The sequence below is a fragment of the Lactuca saligna genome, chromosome 4, assembly GCF_052625555.1.
Source record: "Lactuca saligna cultivar CGN05327 chromosome 4, ASM5262555v1, whole genome shotgun sequence".
Lineage (NCBI taxonomy): Eukaryota > Viridiplantae > Streptophyta > Magnoliopsida > Asterales > Asteraceae > Lactuca > Lactuca saligna.
The window spans coordinates 46,522,635-46,545,709 of NC_136420.1; the positions used below are offsets into that span (position 1 = coordinate 46,522,635).

The 23,075-nt window shown below is 38.7% G+C and overlaps 1 protein-coding gene and 1 non-coding gene across 2 annotated transcripts; one reads left to right on the forward strand and one right to left on the reverse strand.

Moving 5' to 3' along the window:
- Positions 1 to 4,099: 4,099 nt before the first annotated feature.
- LOC145044570 (small nucleolar RNA R71) lies at positions 4,100 to 4,206 on the reverse strand. Its single transcript, XR_013681519.1, has one exon. It is a non-coding gene; the product is annotated as a small nucleolar RNA R71 (small nucleolar RNA).
- Positions 4,207 to 5,147: 941 nt separating this feature from the next.
- Positions 5,148 to 5,546, forward strand: LOC145039565 (uncharacterized). Its single transcript, XM_078987601.1, has one exon. It carries the CDS (start codon positions 5,148 to 5,150, stop codon positions 5,544 to 5,546), a length of 399 nt encoding a protein of 132 aa, XP_078843727.1.
- The last annotated feature ends 17,529 nt before the right edge of the window (positions 5,547 to 23,075 follow it).

Consider the following 23,075-nt stretch of genomic DNA (forward strand, 5'->3'; position numbering starts at 1 on the left):
GGTAGAAGGCCGCTTTATTTAAAGAAAATATAGGATTTTCTGGAAAGAACTCTAATGCACTGTAAACACTTAAACTACTACTTATTAAAGTTATTTGATTGAAACGTCATTAAATACTTATGAACTCACCAGCATTTGTAAAAATGCTGATACTCGCTTTTCAAATAACTTGTATTCTCAGGGTAGCATTAGATAGGTACATCCCAGGAGCTGCTGAAGAAGATAGCTTAGTATCACGCTGTATTTATTCTATTACTTGTATTACTTCGATGGATTGTAATGTAACCATGTAAAACTATTACTATTAATGCAATGTTTTGTTGTACTTTGATTACTATAATGCATGTGTTGTGATACTTGACATGACGTCATCCACCCCAGAATGTTTCCGCTGTTCCGGTTTTGGGGTGTGACACGAGCAAATCGAGGAGCGAATGAGGGAGTTTGTATCCGTTGAGACTACGCGTAGTATTCTAGACCAGACTCCTGTGATCTTTGGCACGGTCAAGGAGGGCATACTGGAGATTTTGGATGAGTGGCTTGGAGCCTTTCGTACAGAGATGATGGCCATGATGGGAGCGCGTACATTAAAATTTCGGGAGTTCATAGCTTGTGGAGCTTCAAATTACCATAGGGCTAGGGACCCCATTGCTAGCGGCAGAAGGTTGGCTGATGTCGCCAACACTTTTCGTTCTTGCCGGTGTCCCGATGGGGACATGGTTCGACTCGCCTCTTGTCTTCTGAAGGACAGAGCGCCGGATTGGTGGGAGGAGGTTGGTCATGCTATCAAGGATGATATCACATTGGACGCGATGAAATGGAGCAATTTCTCGGCCAGGTTCAAGGCCGAGTTTGCACCGGTGATTGAGGTGCAACAGTTAGCTCGGGAATTTCAGGATCTGCGACAGACTACAGAGACAGTGGTGGAGATCACCGCCAAGTTCAAGGAGAGAGACCTCTAGATCCGTAGTATGTGGCGGACACGGAGATGAAGAAGGCTCAGTACCATGAGATGTTGAGGAGCGATATCAGTCAGTTTGTGAGTTGGTCCAGCTGCAAGACGCTGGAAGACATGATCGCTCGGGCTAGAGAAAGAGAGATTGATCTTGAGACAGAAAGGAAGAGAATGTTGGCAGAGGTTCAAATATCTATGGGATCCGGAAAGAGACCCAAGACATCAGATTCTAGATTGAGAGGTCCTCAGGACCGGGGCCGTTGTGGCAAGTGCAACAGGACACACGAGGGTACATGTAGGAGTGGCAACGATGGTGATTCTGGTTGTTTCAAGTGCGGCCGGATTGCTCATTTTAGCAGGGATTGTACTGCTACCACTACCAAGGGATCATACCTGATATGTTTCCATTGCAGTCATAGGGGACACAAGAAGGCTCAATGTCTGAGCTTGCATTCAGCAGGACATGTAATAGCACCTGCCCCTGCAACCTTGAGGATCACCGACGGCTGTCAGGGCAGGGCGGAGGCACCTGCAGCAAGGAGCAGGGTGTATCAGTTGGTTTCAGAGGAGGCGTGAGCAACCTGATGCGTCAGGTACGTATCTTTCATTTCTTTATCAGCTTATGTTATGATTCTATTGTTATGGTCCTGCATCGGTATTGATAATGATATTTCGGAATTTTGTGGCCTGCTTGTGATTAAGTTATATGCCATATGCATACCTTGGATTTTAGAATGATAGTTGGAGGTCGTCTCCTTTAGAGCAGGTTACTTAGGATGCAGTAACTGATATGTGCATATTTAGCTATATATTTAGTATAGATTGTCATCATTTATTAGCGAATTATTTACATATTATGGACAAAAGGTACTTAATAGTGTTCAAATTGTATTTGCAGTCCAAAAGAGAAGCTCGGAAGCAAAAAGAAGCAGGAGATACGATCGGAAGCTCGGGAACTGAAGAAAGAAGAAAAAAATGCTAAAACCTGAAGCTACTTGGCGAGTAGGGAGGTCTACTCGACGAGTACATACGAAGATTCGCGAAGCTACACATGGAGTCCTTGCCGTATACCGATTCCTTAAGGGGACTCGCCGAGTCGGTTGTCTACTCGACGAGTAGCGCCTGTTTTGAGATATCTATAAATAAAAGCCACAAATGCGAATTGACTCTCTCTGGCATTTGGGAAGCTTACTTAGCGATTAAGGAGACTGCTGGAGATCTGAAGAACGTGAGAAGAACCCTAATCTTCAATTCTAAGAAGAATAAGGCAACTTAGGTTTAATTTTCCACTTTACCTTTGAATAGAACTATGTATAGCATGTTTGAATTCGTTTTTAGGATTTTATCAACTGTAATCATGAACTAATTTCGTTAGTTTCTGTTTAGGGTAGACAAGTTTGCTCCTATGGATTAATTTACAATTTTGATTAATTGTTATGTGGTGAATTTTTGTTAAATAAGCTTGTTAAAGACCCTTATGCATTAACCATAACTATTTTCTGTTAGTTGCTAAGAAATTAAGCTGCATGAACATCTCTTAATTGCTTATCTCATATAATTTATGTGAACATATTGCTATATGCCTAAGAATAGTGAATATGAAACTAGGATTAACTAGAGAATGGGTAAATTAATGTGTAAGCTTGAGTGATACACCATCATCAAGAGGTTAATTGAATCACCAATTTAATTAGCTAATTACAAGTCTTATTTAACCCGAATAATTAAACTAGGGAATTTGTTAGTTTAATCACTTGATCACTGCTTAAATTAATCTATTTTCTAAGGATTGGTAATAACAAATGTGAATCTAATCACCTTACTCGGTAGCCAAATAACAATTAATCCATTACATTACCATAAAAATTAACCATAGGAGTAAATGAGTTGAACATAAACATAAACCCTTTTGATCATTGAATTTAGTTGATATTTACGTTTTTTCAGCTGTTAGTTAATTAGTTAAGTTTCTAGACTTGCAAAACTAGAGAAAACTCCTCTATTTTACTAATTGTTTTAGATAATTCTAGTAATTAGATTAATTTTCGTTCCCTAAGTTTGATACCCTACTTGCTAATTTATATTAACAATTGACAGGTCCACCGCCTTTTGTGTGTCAAATTCATAATTAAAAAGTAGGTTAAAACTAGTTAGTTTAACAGACATCATGTTTTTGGTGCCGTTGCCGGGAACGGTTCAAAAATTAATTCTAATTTCTAGTATTACCGATCCTTTGTGTGAGATTAATATTGCACAAAGTTACTGCTTTAGTAGTCTAGATATTAGGTTTAGTTTTAATTTTATCTATTTTGTTAAAATTTTTGTTTGATTTTTTTTAGTTTTAGCCTTGAACTCGCCGAGTGCAATCGAAGCTACTCGACGAGTCCATCGCTGAAACTGAGTTTCGTTTTTATTTTTTATTTTTATTTTTATTCTTTTTACTCGTGTTTTCTGTTTTGTTTGCAGTTAGTTTATGACCAAGGGAGGAGGTACACCTTTGATCCCACTGCTTGAAGATTCGGAAGCAACCTTGAAGAAAAACAAAGGCAAGAACATAGGAGAAACCGCAACATCGAAGAATTCACCGTTGAAGAATTTAAAAGCCGTTTTTATTAAGAAAAAGGGCAAGAAAGTAGGAGAATCCAGCTTCTCTTTAGTGGCGGACGAAGACCCGAAGAAGGAAGACACCGAGTACGAAACCAAAAGGGAAGAAACCGAATCCGAAGAAGAAATCGATTTTGAAGACGAACCCGCTAACAACATGGTAAACATTGTTGAAGTTCCTATGGGTGAATGGAAGAAGAAGATACGTGACGATAGCGGCCCATGACTCATGCAACCCGTGATTACCGCGACAGCTACTTTCGAACTTAAAGGCCACATACTTGCTCAACTTAAGGAGATTCCCTTCTATGGAAAAGATCACGAAGTCACATACGAACATTTGGATGAGGTCAACGATGTAGCCGACTACTTTAATGTTACAAATGTACCTCGCGAAACTGTTTTACTTCATATGCTTCCCGTCACATTCAAAGGAGCTGCGAAAGATTGACTCAAATCATTCCCTCCCAGATCCATCACCATAGGGCCAAGATGAAAGAAGAATTTATTGACCAGTTTTGCTTTCCTTCGAAGATAGCCAAGTTGAAGAAATCCATTGCCAACTTTGAACAACAAGCTGGAGAGTCACTTTATGAGGCTTGGGAGAGTTACAAGGGCCTACTAAGGAAATGCCCACATCATGATCTAAACAGTCAACAAGAAGTCCCCATTTTCTATGATGGAGTCAATGTAACAACTAGGCAGCTCCTTGACTCGCAAGGACTTATCACAAAGAAGGCACCCCCGATGATCAAAGAACTAATTGAAGAATTCTCTAATCACTCTAGAGAATATCATAACCCAAGGAATGACTTTACTCGAGGGGTGATAAATTCTATCACTGATGACATGGCAGCAATGATGGCAAAACTGGAAAGCATGGACCGAAGAATGACTAAGATGGACCAATCCATCCATGCTATTACAGTGGGATGTGAAAACTGTAGAGGGCCCCATCTTACAAAAGATTGTGATCTTGATGAGAATGGGAACCGGAAGGTACAAGTGTGCTATTCAAGTGGTGATAGGTTTGATGACAATTGGCGGAAACCAAAGAAAGAATGGCTACCATATGATGAGTACAAAAAAACAAGGGAAGAAAAGTATAACAAAAGGAGAGAGGCTATTATCAAAAGGAGGAACCGGTACATGAAAAGAAATCAGATTTGGAAGACATGCTTACAAGATTCGTGGCCGCATCCGAGAAAAGACACAATGATACCTATGCTACACTTAAAGATGAACAAAATATGTTGAGAGAACACCAACTTATGATGAAAGATCAACAAGCCTTGCTTAGGAATCAGCAAGCAACCATTCTCAATATAGAAAAGCAGCTGTAGCAACTTGCACAACGAGTGAATGAGAGAAGACCGGGTGGATTTCCTAGTAACACCAAAAGTAACCCGAAAGGTGCACATATAAATATTGTGACAACTAGGAGTGGGAAGATTATAACCCCTTTGACTCCTATTCAACAAGAAGATCCTAAAATGGTGCAAGAGGATAAAGAAGTACATGAAGAATCATAGAATCCCGACTCGAATCGCCAAGTCGACGTTATGGGCTCGAAGAGGCGGTTGCACAAATGCCGAAGTATGCCAAATTCCTCAAGGAGCTTCTAACCAATAGAAAGAAGATGGAAGAGGTGAAGAAAATGGTCCTAAATGAGAATTGTTCAGCTGCCATGTTGAACAAACTACCTAAGAAGAAAGGTGATCCAGGAAGCTTAACATTGCCTTGCCAATTTGGAAACTTGGCTACCATTTATTCATTGGCTGATTTAGGGGTAAGTGTAAATCTCATGCCATACTCGTTTTTCAAGAAATTAGATCTTCCGGAGCCAAGGCCAATTCGAATGGCGATTCACCTAGCAAATAAAACGGTTACATTCCCAAGAGGGATATGTGAAGATCTATTGGTGAAGGTTGATAAGTTCGTGTTTCCCACGGACTTCATAGTTTTAGACATGTTAGCGGATCCTTAAGTCCCGATAATACTCGGAAGACCTTTTCTTAACACCGCAAGTGCTATAGTTGATATGCGAGATTCTAAACTTACCCTTCGGGTAGGAGACAAATCGGTCACTTTTGGGGTTGATCAAACCATGAAACATCCTAGGAGTAGTGATGACACATCATTTTTGGTTGACATGTTGGAAGAATTAATGGAGGAATAGGACGAAGATGAGTCAAACAAATCCACCGTCACACATGAAGAAGAATTTGATGCGGAAAAAGACATGCTGGAAATAGAAAGACTGCTCGAGGAAGCTGAGTATAATGATCTAATCAGAAGTGCAGAACACCCGACTCGCCGAGTAGTCTCGGCCGACTCGACGAGTCTATCCGAAGAAACCCGATCAGTCGCAGATCTTACAAAGGGCTCGATGAGTCCCCTCACTGGACTCGACATGTTCAACATTCAGAACACAAAAAATGCACTTAAGGTACTACCAGATCACTTGGAGTACGTGTTTCTTGAAGATGGCCAACCAAAACCTATAATTATAGCTACTGGTTTGGCCAAACATGAGAAAGAAAGTCTTTTGGGAGTATTGAGGAAGAGGCAAGGTGCTATAGCATGGAAGATCACCGACATTAAAGGAATTAGTCCAGCTTATTGTTCTCGTAAGATTAACTTAGAAAATGGAGCTAAACCTATAGTTCAACGCCAAAGAAGACTTAACCCGAACATGCAAGAAGTCGTAAAAAAAGAGGTGGTTAAACTACTCGATGCCGGAATCATTTACTCAATCTCCGATAGCCTGTGGGTGAGCCCGGTGCAGGTGGTACCGAAAAAAGGAGGCATGACGGTGGTGGTCAATGAGGATAACAAATTAATTCTAACAAGAACATAACAAATTAATTCTCACAAGAACGGTAACCGGGTGGCGAATTTGCATAAATTATAGGAAGCTAAATGATACCACATCCAAGGATCACTTTCCTTTACCCTTTATCGACCAAATGCTCGAAAGACTCTCCAACCATTTATACTATTGTTTTCTTGATGGGTTTTCGGGGTATTTTCAAATTCCAATAGACCCCAAGACCAAGAGAAGACCACTTTTACATGCCTGAGTGGAACATTTGCGTATAGACGCATGCCTTTTGGGTTATGCAATGTGATGGGTTTTAGCCATAAGAACATCCTATGTGCTCATGCAACCCTAATGCTTGGATCTAGGTTTCTCTATTGTACATGCTATTCATCCAAGACTTTAAACCCTAGTTCTAGCATACAAGTAATCATATTAGCATAAGAAATAGGTTTAGATGTTACCTTGATTGTTATGTAGCAATAACAATCTCAAATCCTCCTTGTAATGACTTTAGAAAGCTTAGAGTCACAAATGTCACTCCTCTAATGGCTCGCAAACACCAAGAGCAAGAGGATGAAGAAGAGAAGAGAAGGAGGCTGCCCAAAACGTGTGGAAACCCTAACCAATTAGTTCCCCACGTTTTTGAGCCATAAGGGTTCTTTAAATAGAGAGGCTATTAGGGTTATCTAACAAGGAAACCCTAATTTGCATGCTTAGGCCCTAAGCAACCCATGGACCCTTCTTTAATAAGCCTTGGACGATTTCTAATGGGCTTCCCCATAGAATTCGTCCAACCTTATATAATAAGGTAATCCATAGCCCAATTGCAATTATCTTATAATTATAATTCTAGTCCCTTAAGTTTAATTAATCTCTTTTAGCCACAAACTTAATTCTTATTAATTATTGACTAATATTAATTAAACAATATGATTTCTCCTTTAATATATTATTCTCATAATATATTAATAAATCATATTTAATCCTTTCTCTCCATAATTCATCCTATCAAGTTGCTTTGGTGAAGGCAACCCAAAAGGACCATGCACCATCGGGTCAAGTACATACCAAAATAGTTATGGACTTAGACACTAATCCAACAGTCTCCCACTTGGATAAGTCTAATAACTATTCTGCGTATGACTTTAGATCTTGATCTGCAATCGTAGCTTTCTAAAGCCGCTGTCAACTCTGATCTTATCAGATACGTGTGTCCTTTAGATAAGGGATCATATATTCCTCCATTCTAGATATTATCGTATAGACTGAGACATGGATCTAAATCATTCTCTCTGTCTATGTGCTGTTTCCCGAATTCAGATTTATGATGACTGACAACAGACTACAATTGAACGCATCAATTTAGTCCTGACTTGGCCAAGCGCTTAAGTGCCATCACTAAATCATCGAGGGGCCCACAGATATCGCTTTTATCCTACTTTGGATAAAAGGAATGGATAAAATTTGACTCAATGCTCGCTTGCACTTACTCACCAAATCACACACAACAATATGTTTTATAACACCGAGTTACTGGTGCATTTACATATTATCAATGTGCAACCAACTCGCAAGATACAACTCACACATCTCGGTTTCAAGAATATAAGATGTTATCGTCTCACCAATCACTCGTGATAAAATCCATGAAGTGATCCAAGTGAGCGTGGGTTTAATCCAATGCTCAAATCATATTCATAAGCACTCATGAACGTTGCAGCAAACAATTGCTTATGTCTAATACACTTTAGACAATCCACACACCAATTCACGACAGTCTTCATTCATACCTACTTCCAACATATGAACGACTGTGGTCTGTTCGAATAATTTGATTGTTCTGAACCAATTTAATTATTCGGGAAGTCAAAACATGCAAAGTGAAACACAAGAATAATACTAATCCCATATGGTCTCAAACCTTTGAGTATAAATAAAACACCTTATATTTATCACCATATTGATTACTCATTATTTGTTGTTTCGGGTAATCAATTTCTTACTTGAATCATAACTATACTTGTCCCATGCTCTTAGCATGCACACAATGTTTTCCTATGGTTCTTACTTTGTGAAATAGATCAAATGAACACATTACCAATCATACTCATTTCACAACTCCCAATCCTTTCTACAAGTGAAAGAATATCAAATTCTTGCCACTTATAGAATATGCTAGATTCTAACATTTTATGCAATGATCCTTTCGTAATATCACTGCACTAAAGTCACAAGGACTATTGCCAATGAAATTACAAAACTCTCTATCGGAAATTGTTACAAGACAATTCCATAGATGTGATGTCTCTCACTCAAGGTACATTCCTTTGAACATCCTTTTGTATAAAAGTTTCTAATCTTAGACATAGATTCTCAATATCTAACTCCCAATATGGAAACCTTTGCATACGTACCATATCACAAATCATTCTTAATAGAATCTTATCTATTCATAATAATGTCGATATGCTCCATCCAATATCATACTTCCAACTACTCACAAGCGACCAATCCTCAGCGAGCTTTGGATCGTCCTTTGATAGTTGTTTAATTATCTTAGTCAAAACCGATTCTAGTCCTTTTTCCTCTAAATGCGTTAGACATTTGGAAAATTTTAGAATGGTCAAATATTATAGCATTTGCAATCGATCCTGAACCCGAAGCGTATTGGACACGATGCATAATGTCTTACATGAAGATTTAATACTTTATCAATCTTCTGCCATAATATTTTATGTGCTACATTCTTATAATTCGAACTATGAAGAGGGATACCGTAATCATAATCGAAATTTAAGAATACACTATGTATCCTTTGACTAAATTTATTAACATTCCACAACCTAAGCCTTTAGATTTGAAATGAAGCATAACATTCTCTCCCTTAATTATAGAAAAACAACTTTACATCCTTACTACTTTGCAAAGTATGACTCTTGTTTTCTATAATTAATATTGCTAATCTTGCAATACTTGCCTTAATAATCATACAATCATAACATTTATGCTCCCACTATCATGATGATTATTATAAACATAACACTTATGCTCCCACTAGCTTTGACATGTATTTAGAAAACAACTTAACTTACAGAAAAACAATACTTATTGAATTTCTTAAGTTCATATTTCTAATACTTAATGCTTTGATAATCTTTTATCTAAGCTTCTTAATCTCATACACCTTTATCCAAGATAGCTCATACGTGTGTCTTAAACAATTTAGACTAATTGCCAAATCTCACAATTCAGATCATGGAAAGGGATACCGTAACCATAATCAAATTTGAGAATACAATTTTACAATCGCTATCTTCTTAAAATCTTTCTTAGTGAAAGCGTTTCCTCATAGTCATTTTCATGAAGGAGGGAATCTTATGACACTTAGATTTTAATGGTGTATGTGTTCCTATCCATGTGAATTTGTCAAAAAAACAAAGTTTACGACAAATTTAAACTCATATGGACCGATCTTTCTCAATCTTGATTTCTTGCCTTATGGTAACACGGCTGCCCACCATGTCTTCCAAGTAGTTAAGCAACTCACCCTTTCCCATCAATGTACTTTTCATTGATTAAGGTCCTCGCCTTTTATGCATTCAAATGAGAACTCATAGGGCTCACATGCATAATTAACTCAATTGAAACGGCACAGAAACAAGATAATGTCAACACGATAGGTTGTAGATGATCGATAAGGTTTATTCTTGATTAGTTCTTGAAACTTTTCAAGATCATTAAGACTCCCACTGACTCCTTGACATATAAGATTCTTTTGTCAATAAAATATTTCTTGACAAACAAATATTCAAGAGTTAGTGTAGTTTTTATCAAGATAAAACACTTCACAAAATTGGTCCTAGTTGATCTTTGTCTTATCCAAGACATCACAACTTTCCAATTTCAAATGTGCAAGAATAAGAAAGCTTTTTCCATATTCTACATTTGATGAGTGTTATAAACCTTCTTAATACTTGTCACTCAATGTCACGATCTTAACTCTAAGATTTGTTTTGGAACGAAGTATGATTGACTTCTTGATTTAACCATTTCTTCAATTCTTGATTCCTCTTCTTAGACATACAATTGCACTAAGATTCACTTAGAGGATCAATTGAGATATGGTTCTTAATCATTAAGACCTATCATAAAACATGATAAAAGGTACTCTCCCTTCTTCTTAGAATAGAGAAACTTTTATCTTTCTGTCTACTTGATTCTTCTTATTCGTTCTGCCATTGATATAAACCTTTTTCAATCAACTAAGAATTGCACTTAATCTCATAAGTGTAATCATATTTACTTAACCTTAGTAAATCATGATGAATATCTTTGTTACTCTTGCGGTGGACTTGATCAACACACAACCTTGTGTACTCGATCTCCTAGTCCTTCACTTGACACTTTGTCAAAGAATCAGTCTAATTTTCCCAAATGTGAAGGTTTTTCATTCATCATACAATACTTGTTGCATGATTTCAAGTTTCTGTCCACTTGAAACTTGGATGATGAGAAACTCTCCCTATTTGGTAAATTTTTTGACCTTTCCATAAATAACATAATTAAGAATCACATCCATTTTGTTGTAGAAATATGCAAACATCAATTTTCCATAATGATTTCATTGCAAGGAAATAAATAAATAAATAAATGAGTCAAACCAATTTTTTTTTTTTTTTTTTTTTTTTTTTTTTTATAAAAGCAGCTGAAAACATTTGTCCTTACAATGCAAAATCAACTGAAAGATTATGTAATCAAATATTCCTAACAACTCTATCATAACTTTCTAAGCTCAAAATCTAATCTTCGAATCCATGCGATCGAGATCCATTTCTTCGTGATTAGACTCATCTTGCTTTTCCATCAAGCCTCCTCTCTTTTCACTGATCCTGCAAAACATTCAAATGCAATCTTATCATATTATGTATTAAGAATCAATGAATAGGAACTTAATGGAGTTAGATAGTGGATTTTACCTGAAGTACAACCATACTCTTTGACTCTCCCATCTTCTGGACTCTTCAGGCTCTTAGGGCAGAGTTGTATCCAACGCCCTTTCTCTTGGCAACAAACGCAGGTCGGTTCCCCTAGAACGTCCTCGGAAGCATGGTTGGTTGACTTTCCCAACAAATATGCTCCATTGCTTTGGCAAATCATTTCTGATTCAGCAGCAATGAGCATGTAAGTTAGGTCAATGAGGTTTGCGTCACGATCCATCATATAATACTTTCTTTTTGAACTCATTATATGATTCAGGGAGTGACTATAGAACCCAGCCTATAGCCAACTCATCAGGGAATGATGCACCCAACATTATCAACCTATCAATGTGTGATTTCATTCCTAGAACATGGGCACACACGGGTTTACCATCTTCATGTTTCATTGCCAATACGGCTTTAGTGACATTGAACCTTTCAATTCTTCGATCTTATGGGTTAGGGAGAACAACGGGAGGAGGAGGAGGAAACAAATTCAAGTTAGTCGCAGATCTTACAAAGGGCTCGATGAGTCCCCTCACTGGACTCGACATGTTCAACATTCAGAACACAAAAAATGCACTTAAGGTACTACCAGATCACTTGGAGTACGTGTTTCTTGAAGATGGCCAACCAAAACCTATAATTATAGCTACTGGTTTGGCCAAACATGAGAAAGAAAGTCTTTTGGGAGTATTGAGGAAGAGGCAAGGTGCTATAGAATGGAAGATCACCGACATTAAAGGAATTAGTCCAGCTTATTGTTCTCGTAAGATTAACTTAGAAAATGGAGCTAAACCTATAGTTCAACGCCAAAGAAGACTTAACCCGAACATGCAAGAAGTCGTAAAAAAAGAGGTGGTTAAACTACTCGATGCCGGAATCATTTACTCAATCTCCGATAGCCTGTGGGTGAGCCCGGTGCAGGTGGTACCGAAAAAAGGAGGCATGACGGTGGTGGTCAATGAGGATAACAAATTAATTCTAACAAGAACATAACAAATTAATTCTCACAAGAACGGTAACCGGGTGGCGAATTTGCATAAATTATAGGAAGCTAAATGATACCACATCCAAGGATCACTTTCCTTTACCCTTTATCGACCAAATGCTCGAAAGACTCTCCAACCATTTATACTATTGTTTTCTTGATGGGTTTTCGGGGTATTTTCAAATTCCAATAGACCCCAAGACCAAGAGAAGACCACTTTTACATGCCTGAGTGGAACATTTGCGTATAGACGCATGCCTTTTGGGTTATGCAATGTGATGGGTTTTAGCCATAAGAACATCCTATGTGCTCATGCAACCCTAATGCTTGGATCTAGGTTTCTCTATTGTACATGCTATTCATCCAAGACTTTAAACCCTAGTTCTAGCATACAAGTAATCATATTAGCATAAGAAATAGGTTTAGATGTTACCTTGATTGTTATGTAGCAATAACAATCTCAAATCCTCCTTGTAATGACTTTAGAAAGCTTAGAGTCACAAATGTCACTCCTCTAATGGCTCGCAAACACCAAGAGCAAGAGGATGAAGAAGAGAAGAGAAGGAGGCTGCCCAAAATGTGTGGAAACACTAACCAATTAGTTCCCCACGTTTTTGAGCCATAAGGGTTCTTTAAATAGAGAGGCTATTAGGGTTATCTAACAAGGAAACCCTAATTTGGATGCTTAGGCCCTAAGCAACCCATGGACCCTTCTTTAATAAGCCTTGGACGATTTCTAATGAGCTTCCCCATAGAATTCTTCCAACCTTATATAATAAGGTAATCCATAGCCCAATTGCAATTATCTTATAATTACAATTCTAGTCCCTTAAGTTTAATTAATCTCTTTTAGCCACAAACTTAATTCTTATTAATTATTGACTAATATTAATTAAACAATATGATTTCTCCTTTAATATATTATTCTCATAATATATTAATAAATCATATTTAATCCTTTCTTTCCATAATTCATCCTATCAAGTTGCTTTGGTGAAGGCAACCCAAAAGGACCATGCACCATCGGGTGAAGTACATACCAAAATAGTTATGGACTTAGATACTAATCCAACACAATGCACCAACCACTTTCCAAAGGGGCATGATGGTCATTTTTCATGATATGATCGAGAAGTTTATGGAGGTCTTTATGGATGATTTCTCGGTATTCGGGTCATCTTTTGAAGATTGCTTATCTAATTTGGACTTGATGCTAGCTAGATGTGAGAAGACAAACCTTGTCCTTAATTGGGAAAAGTGCCACTTCATGGTGAAAGAAGGAATTATATTGTGTCACAAAGTTTCAAGGAAAGGGATAGAAGTGGATAGAGCAAAAGTGGACACAATAACTAAGCTACCCCCTCCAACTAATGTAAAAGGGGTAAGGAGTTTTTTGGCTATGCGGGATTTTATCGTCGCTTCATTAAAGATTTTTCGAAGATTACTAGGCCTTTGACTCAATTACTATTGAAGGATGCCCCATTTTATTTCTCCAAGGAATGTCATGAAGCATTTCATTTGTTAAAGGAAAGATTAACCACTACTCCTATCATGATAGCACTAAATTGGAATCTTCATTTTGAGCTAATGTGTGATGCAAGTGATTATGCCGTGGGAGCTGTTTTGGGACAAATAGTTGACAAGCATTTTCAGCCAATCTACTATGCAAGCAAGATATTGAACCCAACTCAAGAGAACTGCAGTACTACCGAGAAGGAGCTACTAGCTGTGGTATACGCTTTTGATAAGTTCCGCCCTTATTTGGTATTATCCAAGACCATAGTTTTTACCGACCATTCAGCCCTAAAGTATCTTTTTACTAAACAAGATGCTATGCCCCGATTGATCTGTTGGGTCTTACTTTTGCAAGAGTTTTACATTGAAATACGCGATAAAAAGGGAATGGAAAACGTAGCGGCCGACCATTTGTCAAGATTAGAGAACCCGCATTTGGAGTAGTTGGAAGAAAACAAGATTGGAGACGATTTTCCCGATGAATACCTTTTAGTAGTATCCGGAGAAATGCCTTGGTTTGCAGATATAACTAACTACTTATCAACCAATTACATTCCAAAAGACTTGACCCGCCAAGAAAAGAAGAAATTATTTTCAGAAATTAAGTACTACTTTTGGGATGAGCCGTATCTCTTCCGAAGCTGCGCAGACGGAATGATAAGAAGATGTGTATTCGGGAAGGAAAGTCGAGAAATCTTGGCACACTGTCATAACGGGCCCGCCGGAGGACATCATGGAGCACACTACACAGCTAGGAAGATTTTTGATATTGGGTTTTATTGGCCTACAATTTTTAAAGATGCTGCTCAATTCGTCAAAGAATGTGATTCGTGCCAACGAGCATGGAATATATCATCCCAAAATGAAATGCCCCAACATAGTATTCAAATTTGTGAAATATTTGATGTGTGGGGATTGATTTTATGGGACCTTTCCCAATGTCCAAAGGGAATAAATACATATTGGTGGTGGTCGATTACGTGTCTAAATGGGCAGAGGCACAAGTATTACCAACTAATGATGCTTGGGGTGGTGGTGTCATTTCTAAAGAAGTTATTCTCAAGATTTGGAGTTCCTAAAGCTCTTATTAGTGATTCGGGCACTCACTTTGCAAATGATCAATTAGCTAAAGTGTTGAAAAAAATATGGGGTACATCATAGGTTCTCCACATCTTATCATCCACAAACCAGTGGACAAACTGAGGTGACGAGTGGGGCGTTAAAAAGAATTTTAGAAAGATCGGTTGGAGGAAATCGAAAGGAATGGTGAGATAAATTAGATGATGCACTTTGGGGCTTTCGAACAGCTTTCAAGACACCAATTGGTACTACACCATATAGGCTAGTTTATGGAAAGAATTGCCACTTACCAGTAGAAATTGAGCATAAAGCTTTTTGGGCTCTAAAGATGTGCAATTTTGATTTGGCTGAACTTCGAGCCAACCGGTTGATGCAAATGAATGCCCTTGAAGAGATTGGAAATGAGGCCTACACTAGTTCCTTGATATACAAAGAAAAGACAAAGAATTAGCATGACAAAAGATTAAAGTGTAATAAGGACTTTCATGAAGGACAAAGGTGTTACTATTTAATTCAAGGTTCAAACTTTTCCCGGGCAAGCTAAAGACACGATGGGATGGTCCATTTATAGTGAAGCAAGTTTTTCCACATGGAGCTATTGAGCTTATATCAAGAGACGAAACTCCTTTCAAGGTTAATGGTCATAGAGTGAAGAGATATGAAGAAGGAATTCCAAGAGAAGAAGGCCTTGAAGAAGGGCTGCTTCTGGGAGGAACTACAGAAACTTAAGGCGAGAAGGAGTCCAGCTAATGACTCCTTAAAAGAAGCGCTTTCGGGAGGCAACCCGAGTTTAGAGTTTGTTTTTTTACCCTTTATTTTTCATTTTTATTTTCATTTTTCTTAGGATCTGCTTTTATCATTCTTCTTCTGAGATTATGATGATTGCTTGATGGCAAGCAATGCTTAAGTGTGGGGTTGGTGGCATAAAATTCAAAAAATAATCTCAATGTTTTTAGCTTTCTGAATGAAAGACTCGACGAGTCCCTAAACCTGCTCGGTGAGTCCACGTAAGAAATCCTAATTAAACACGGAATCGCGTTACTGCTCGGCGAGTAGGTATATATACTTGGTGAGTCCACGTTTTTACACGAAAAAAATAATTATTATTTTTACATTCCGTAAAAGGGGTTTTACCCTAATTGTAAAACACTTTCAACGATTCATCCAGTCGCCACTCATACTCGACGAGCAAAACCCTCTCAAGCTTTCATCTTGATTTCTTCTATTTCCTTGCAAATCAAACTCAAAGGTAACCATTTTCACTCTTAATCTTGTAAAAGTTTCAATCTTTGGTAGAGTTATACCCTTAATTTATGCAAAATCCCGATTTTGATTAAACTTGGATTTTAGGGTTTTGAGTTCTTGATAAATTAGGATGTTTTAGATTAAATTTCTTACATCTTTATGCTCCTGGAACATACCGAAGCAAACCCCTGGATTAATCTATAGAAATCGCACGGTAAAGTTTACCCGACTGGATTGGACTCACAATGTTCATCCTGCTCGCCGAGTCGGTTCGTTGACTCGGCGAGTCCGGGTCACAGATGCCCAGAGTTTTATTGTTCTTAACTGCTTTTTGTTTTGTTTGTGGTCATCTTGATTCTGTTTTGTAGGAATTATGTCGAGGCATGGACAGAGTTCAAGGGGAGTCAGCCATGGGGATCTCTTATGGTTATCTTTTCCTAAAATAACCTCCAAGTCTTCACTTGCCCGTGCAAACAACAAGCTGACAGAGTTGAGGCTCAAGGAAATATATGTCCCTAATGAAATTGACTGGCATTGGATTGGTCAAAGTAGGTTGGAGGAAGAGTTGACCCCTTACTTGGTCAAGTCTTTCAACAATGACGGGATGACAATAATTTGCGATAACTGGAGTCGACTCTTTAAGATTCAAGAGCCTGTTTATCAGGAATTGTGTTGGGAGTTCTTTTCTAGCATCTCCTTCCGAGGTGGTAGTGACTATTACAATCCAAGTATTATTACTTTCTGTCTTGGTGGGGAGCTGCGTCAATGCAGCATTGTAGAGCTTGCATGGAGGATGGGGATTTATGATCAAGATGTGATAATGTCTGAAAATTTTGAAAATTTTTTAGAACATTGTCACAAGGACTTACCCGAGGGACTGGTTGCATCGACTTGGTGGAACACAATCGCCAACCGAGTCTACATTCCATCATCCGCAGAAGAGGGGAGTATCCATTCCCCAATTCACCGCTTGATTCATCGTCTGATCGCAAGTATTATTAACATGTGAAAGGATGACGATAAAGTCCCTACTCTTGACATTTTCTACATGTGCAGTATTATTACTCCTGATGTTTTCTGCAATCTGCCATATTGCTTGGAAAAATCCTTGGCAGAGGGGGCGGTAAAAAAGCGGATCACTTCAAAAATTAACGAGGGAATGTTTGTTACAAGGCTTGCAAGGACATATGGTATTTTGGAACAAGGGGCAGCTCGGATGTTGACCATGATTCCTACTCCTCCTTTCAGCACTACATTATTTAAGAGGGCAAGAATCATGGAAGATTTTGGTGGAGGGCATTTTGGCATCCCTAATGCGGATGAGGTGACGGTACCGGAGGAGCCAGGAAGAAGGGTGAGGCAATGACGGGAGCAAGTCTGGGAAGACCCATTGGTCATTTCGGTGGATGAAGAGTTGTCTATGGATTGGTAAAACATTGAAGCAAGAAGGTACCAAGATGACCTTGGGAGAAGCATGAACTATAACAATGAGTCATTTGTTTATTTGTTTGAACAAATGAATATCACACCAAGGCCCAGACCCGGATTCCCCTATGTGCCAAGTTGTGAGGAAAGATTGCAAGCAAGGAGGAACCAAGCTAGTGGAAGCGGGATAGGAGGCGATGAAGAGGAGGATGATGATTGATATTTTTATTTGTTTTGTTTTGGATGTTTAAAAAACTATTTCTATTTGTTTTGTGGGATTGAAACTTTTTTGAAACTTTTAGGACGATAAGTAGGAATTTATTTTTATCACTTGTGGTTGCTCTTATTTTTCAGATTGAAGCTAGGATGCATGCGAGAGTTTCAAATGTCAAGGCTAGAGTAAGGGTCGGGTCTAGAAGAAAATGTGCAATTTTTGAGTTTAATGTCGAGTCCGTTATCAAAGAGGGTTTAGGAGTGTTGCTTATTAAAGAAAAATGAAGGAAAGACACTAAATCATTATACCCAACCACAACAGAAACGAACTCAAAAGCAGAAGATATATTTATCACTCAACGATGTACTCGCCGAGTGCATATTTTGGGCTTGGCGAGTCCGCTTGCGAAACCACGACTTTTCTGATAAAAGCCCTTCTGCTCGTCGAGCAGCCATATTTACTCGGCGAGTCACTCAATATTTCACTATCAAGATTTGGATTTTGACCACATATGATATGGGTTTACTCATATTCTTTAAAGGCTAATTCCCGAAGATTTTTCAAGACTATTTTCCTGCATATTTGGAGCTGTGCCACACGAGATTTGATACCCAAGACATGGATGAGCTGTTCCCATGTTTAAATTCAATTGAAGATGAAGCTTTCAAGGAAGAATATCAACCTCACGACTACTATCCCAGGGGAGTTTGTTCCGATTCTCTCTTTACTTTTATGTTTTCATGCACAACGTGTAATGGGGACATTGCATAAGTTAAGTGTGGGGTAGGGGGTTGGTTATTACTCTAGTGAAATTTTCAAAAAATTTTGCATAAAATTGATAGGATTTAATTTAGAAAATTTGGTAAAAAGTAATTAGGAATCATGCTAGTATTATGTTTGGTGATTGCATGAATAACCAAATGTTTAGTTGAGCCTATATATGTTACAATGCATTTGTGGCCCCCTTCATTCTAGTGAAATCATGGGACAAAAACACAACCTTGCTTAGTTTGAGGGATGCAAAACGTTTCGCATCGTGTACTTGAAATGTATCCAGGAAAACTATTATCTTTAACCAATAACGGTTGAAGTTGAGCGCCCCTGCTTAAGCATGTAGGGTTTTGAGTGAAAAAGAAAAAAACAGTGAGATGAATGTAAAAAAAATAGAGAATTTCTAGAAAAGTTTGAAGAATTTTGGAGCAATTCAAGTGAAGATCAAAAGATCAAAATTCCGAAGGATCAAAAGTTAAAGATACCAAAAACTAAAAGTTGGTGAATTCAAAGAAATAAAGATCTAGTTATCAAGGAAGTGAAGAAGTCTAAAAATAGCTCCATATTGGTATCGAAAAATTTGTAATTTTCTAGTTATGTATGCTCGGGTTGCTCAACCAAAAATATCTTGAGGTTAGGAGGTTTTCTGCGGATGGATTCGGAAGGATGCATAAAATGAGCCTGGTTCAAAAGAAGTGGACAAGTGTTTATGAGGATTATGAGTATTTAGAATTGAGGGGGGTCCTTAGGAAAATTTTAGACACAAATGCATGCGGTGCGGTCTTGACTTAATGGCTGGGTTCGATTGGAATTGTCTTATTTGATATTAGTATGCTTAAATTCAGTTTTGCTTGGGGGCAAGCAAAAGTCAAGTGTGGGGTATTTTGATATGTGCATATTTAGCTATATATTTAGTATAGATTTTCATCATTTATTAACTAATTATTTACATATTATGGACAAAAGGTACTTAAATGTGTTCAAATTGTATTTGCAGTCCAAAAGAGAAGCTCAGAAGCAAAAGGAAGCAGGAGATACGATCAGAAGCTCGGGAACTGAAGAAAGAAGAAAATATGCTAAAACCTGAAGCTACTCGGCGAGTAGGGACGTCTACTCGACGAGTACATACGAAGATTCGCGAAGCTACACATGGAGTCCTTGCCGTATACAGATTCCTCAAGGGGACTCGCCGAGTTGGTTGTCTACTCGGCGAGTAGCCCCTGTTTTGAGATATCTATAAACAGAAGCCACAAATCGGAATTGACTCTCTCTCTGGCTTTTGGGAAGCTTACTTGGCGATTAAGGAGACTGTTGGAGATCTGAAGAACATGAGAAGAACCCTAATCTTCAATTCTAAGAAGAATAAGGCAACTTAGGTTTAAATTTCCACTTTACCTTTGAATAGAACTATGTCTAGCATGTTTGAATTTGTTTTTAGGCTTTTATCAACTATAATCATGAACTAATTTCGTTAGGTTCTGTTTAGGGTAGACAATTTGCTCCTATGGATTAATTTACTATTTTGATTAATTGTTATGTGGTGAATTTTTGTTAAATAAGCTTGTTAAAGACCCTTATGCATTAACCATAACTGTTTTCTGTTAATTGCTAAGAAATTAAGCTGCAGGAACATCTCTTAATTGCTTATCTCATATAATTTATGTGAACACATTGCTATATGCCTAGGAATAGTGAATATGAAACTAGGATTAACTAGAGAATGGGTAAATTAATGTGTAAGCTTGAGTGATACACCATCATCAAGAGGTTAATTGAATCACCAATTTAATTAGCTAATTACAAGTCTTATTTAACCCGAATAATTAAACTAGGGAATTTGTTAGTTTAATCACTTGATCACTGCTTAAATTAATCTATTTTCTAAGGATTGGTAATAACGAATGTGAATCTAATCACCTTACTCGGTAGCCAAATAACAATTAATCCATTACATTACCATAAAAATTAACCATAGGAGTAAATGAGTTGAACCTAAACAGAAACCCTTTTGATCATTGAATTTAGTTGATATTTACGTGTTTTTAGCTGTTAGTTAATTAGTTAAGTTTTAGTTAGTTTTCTATTCTTGCAAAACTAGAGAAAACCCCTCTATTTTACTAATTGTTTTAGATAATTCTAGTAATTAGATTAATTTCCATTCCCTGAGTTCGATACCCTACTTGCTAATTTATATTACCAATTGACAAGTCCACTGCCTTTTGTGTGTCAAATTCATAAATAAAAAGTAGGTTAAAACTAGTTAGTTTAACACACATCAGTAACTGTAGGATGCATGGGTGGGACTCGGTAGTGTCTTCCTAGTTTCGGGAAGGTATCGTTTAGGAATACATCGGTTAGATCCCCAACTTTGGTAAGATTGGGTTTTTAGTAGAATGGCCAGAGGATGGTAGGGAGAATTAGGAATTCTTCCCAGCTGTGAGCTGTGAGGAGCTTGTCAAGTCGAAGTGGGCGAGAGCCACCCGTGTTGCCAGGGATAGAAGTAAGTGCAAGACTGGGGTGGTTTCGTAGTCTTAACGAGGAAGAAAGCAGCTCAAGTAGCTGCTTGGATTAAGGAGCAGGTAAGTTGGGAGTTGGGGAAACTTTCCAACCTTGGGTTCGTGTATTCGTGATTTGTTGATGACTGGTTCGGGGAAACTAGGTCGGAGAGCTTCCGACAAGATGCGAGTTTAGTCAGGATATAAGACTACGGGATAGCCGCAACATTCCCTAGAAGCGAGTCAGTGAGATAAGTGTTGTAAGGCTGCGGGTAAGCCGTAACATTCATTAGTAGCTTAGTTAGAGGAGTGTGGACGAGGGCCCGTATCTCCTAGTTAGCAGAGTGTGGGCGGGGGCCCATATCTCCTAGTTAGCGGAGTGTGGGCGGGGACCCGTATCTCCTAGTTAGCGGAGTGTGGGCGGGAGCCCGTATCTCCTAGCTCTCAGAGTATGGGTGAGGGCCCATACCTCTGGATTAGCATGATAAGAATCAGGAAAGGATAGCAAGTTGAGATTATAGGGGGAGTGGGCATGCATAGCCCTGGATATGCGAGACCTGTGGGAGAGGCCACTCCGAAGTATAGTTTGGGTGAGACCCGTGGGCGAGGCCCGTGTTCTTATAGCAACAGGTGGGACCTGGTAAAGACCTTAGGGTAAGGTAGGTGATCGAGGATCCCAGATCTGCTAGAGCTAGAGTGGCTAGGTTGGTAGAGCAGTTCAGGTAGTCGAAGTATCTTCATAAGTCGCTGAGAGCGACCGAGGGATTGTCCTTGCATTCGGTAACCAGTGGGGGACCGGTATTCCGGGTAATGGTAGATCAGTTGGGACCAGGGTGGTCTCGGTTTATCCAAAAGGCGGATGGGAGTCAGCAGGACTTCAGACAAGAATGATGATAAGGAATTTGGTGTAGAGAGCAGTACGCGGATCGGGTGATGTTAAGTTGCTCACCGCGGAATCAAATAATCTTAGAGTGAATGATTTGGCTTTGTGATGCAGCTCTTGTCTGAGCCTTGACCGTAGCAGAGAGGGATCTGCCACTCGAAGGATTATCTGAATTCACATGCTGGGTGGAGTATTCAGTATTGGAGCATCGTATGTGGAATTATTCCGTGAGTACTGGTATGATGGTCGGCATTGGGAGTGGCTGAGATTGCTGTCTCAGCAGAGGATTTGTCTTTGATAGAGTTTGGAGAGGTTTGTTGCGTGTGGAAAGATGCCTTGGAAAGGCCAGAGGCAGCACATAGTAAAGGGTTGGACCCATTGTGTATCAAGTGTAAGTGTATGGGAAGTACCGGTAGGGTTACCGGTTGAGTAAGAGTGTTGTGATCATGGATAGTAATGATTAGATTATTCTAAAGATGATATTTTCAAGGGTTGGACCGAATGGGTGAAGTGTGTAGCTAGTGGGAAAGTTGTAAGCGGATAGTAAAGTAGTTTACAATGGTGGACTTTGAGGATGAAGTCTAGTTTAAGTGGGGGAGAGTTGTAACACCCCGATTTCAGAAGGCCTAGAAAGCAAAGAAAAACTCAAAATAAAGAAGTGACTTGTCGAGTAGATCGGGTGACTCGACGAGTAGGAGCGCGGATTGGGTCACTGGTTAAGTGACATACTCGACAAGTCATAGGACTGACTTGGTGAGTTGGTCAGGTTTTGGGAAAACCCCAATTACAGGCCTTGTACCCTATTTAAAGAACATTATAACCCGTCATCAACCTCCTCGATGTTCTCTCAAGTCCAGAACGAAACCCTAGTGCCTCCCATGAGTTTGTGAGCCTTTGTGAGCATTCTTAAGTGTTGTGAATCTTGAAGAATGTTGGGTCAAAATATGGTTTATACTTTACTTTTCTGGGAAATTATGTTTTTGTGTAATATTTTATGAATTTATGGCCTAGTTTACGGCTAAGTTTACGGCCGTAAACACCTTACGGCCGTAAACTCATTTACGGCCCATGTGTTATCCGGCCCATATTCCAAG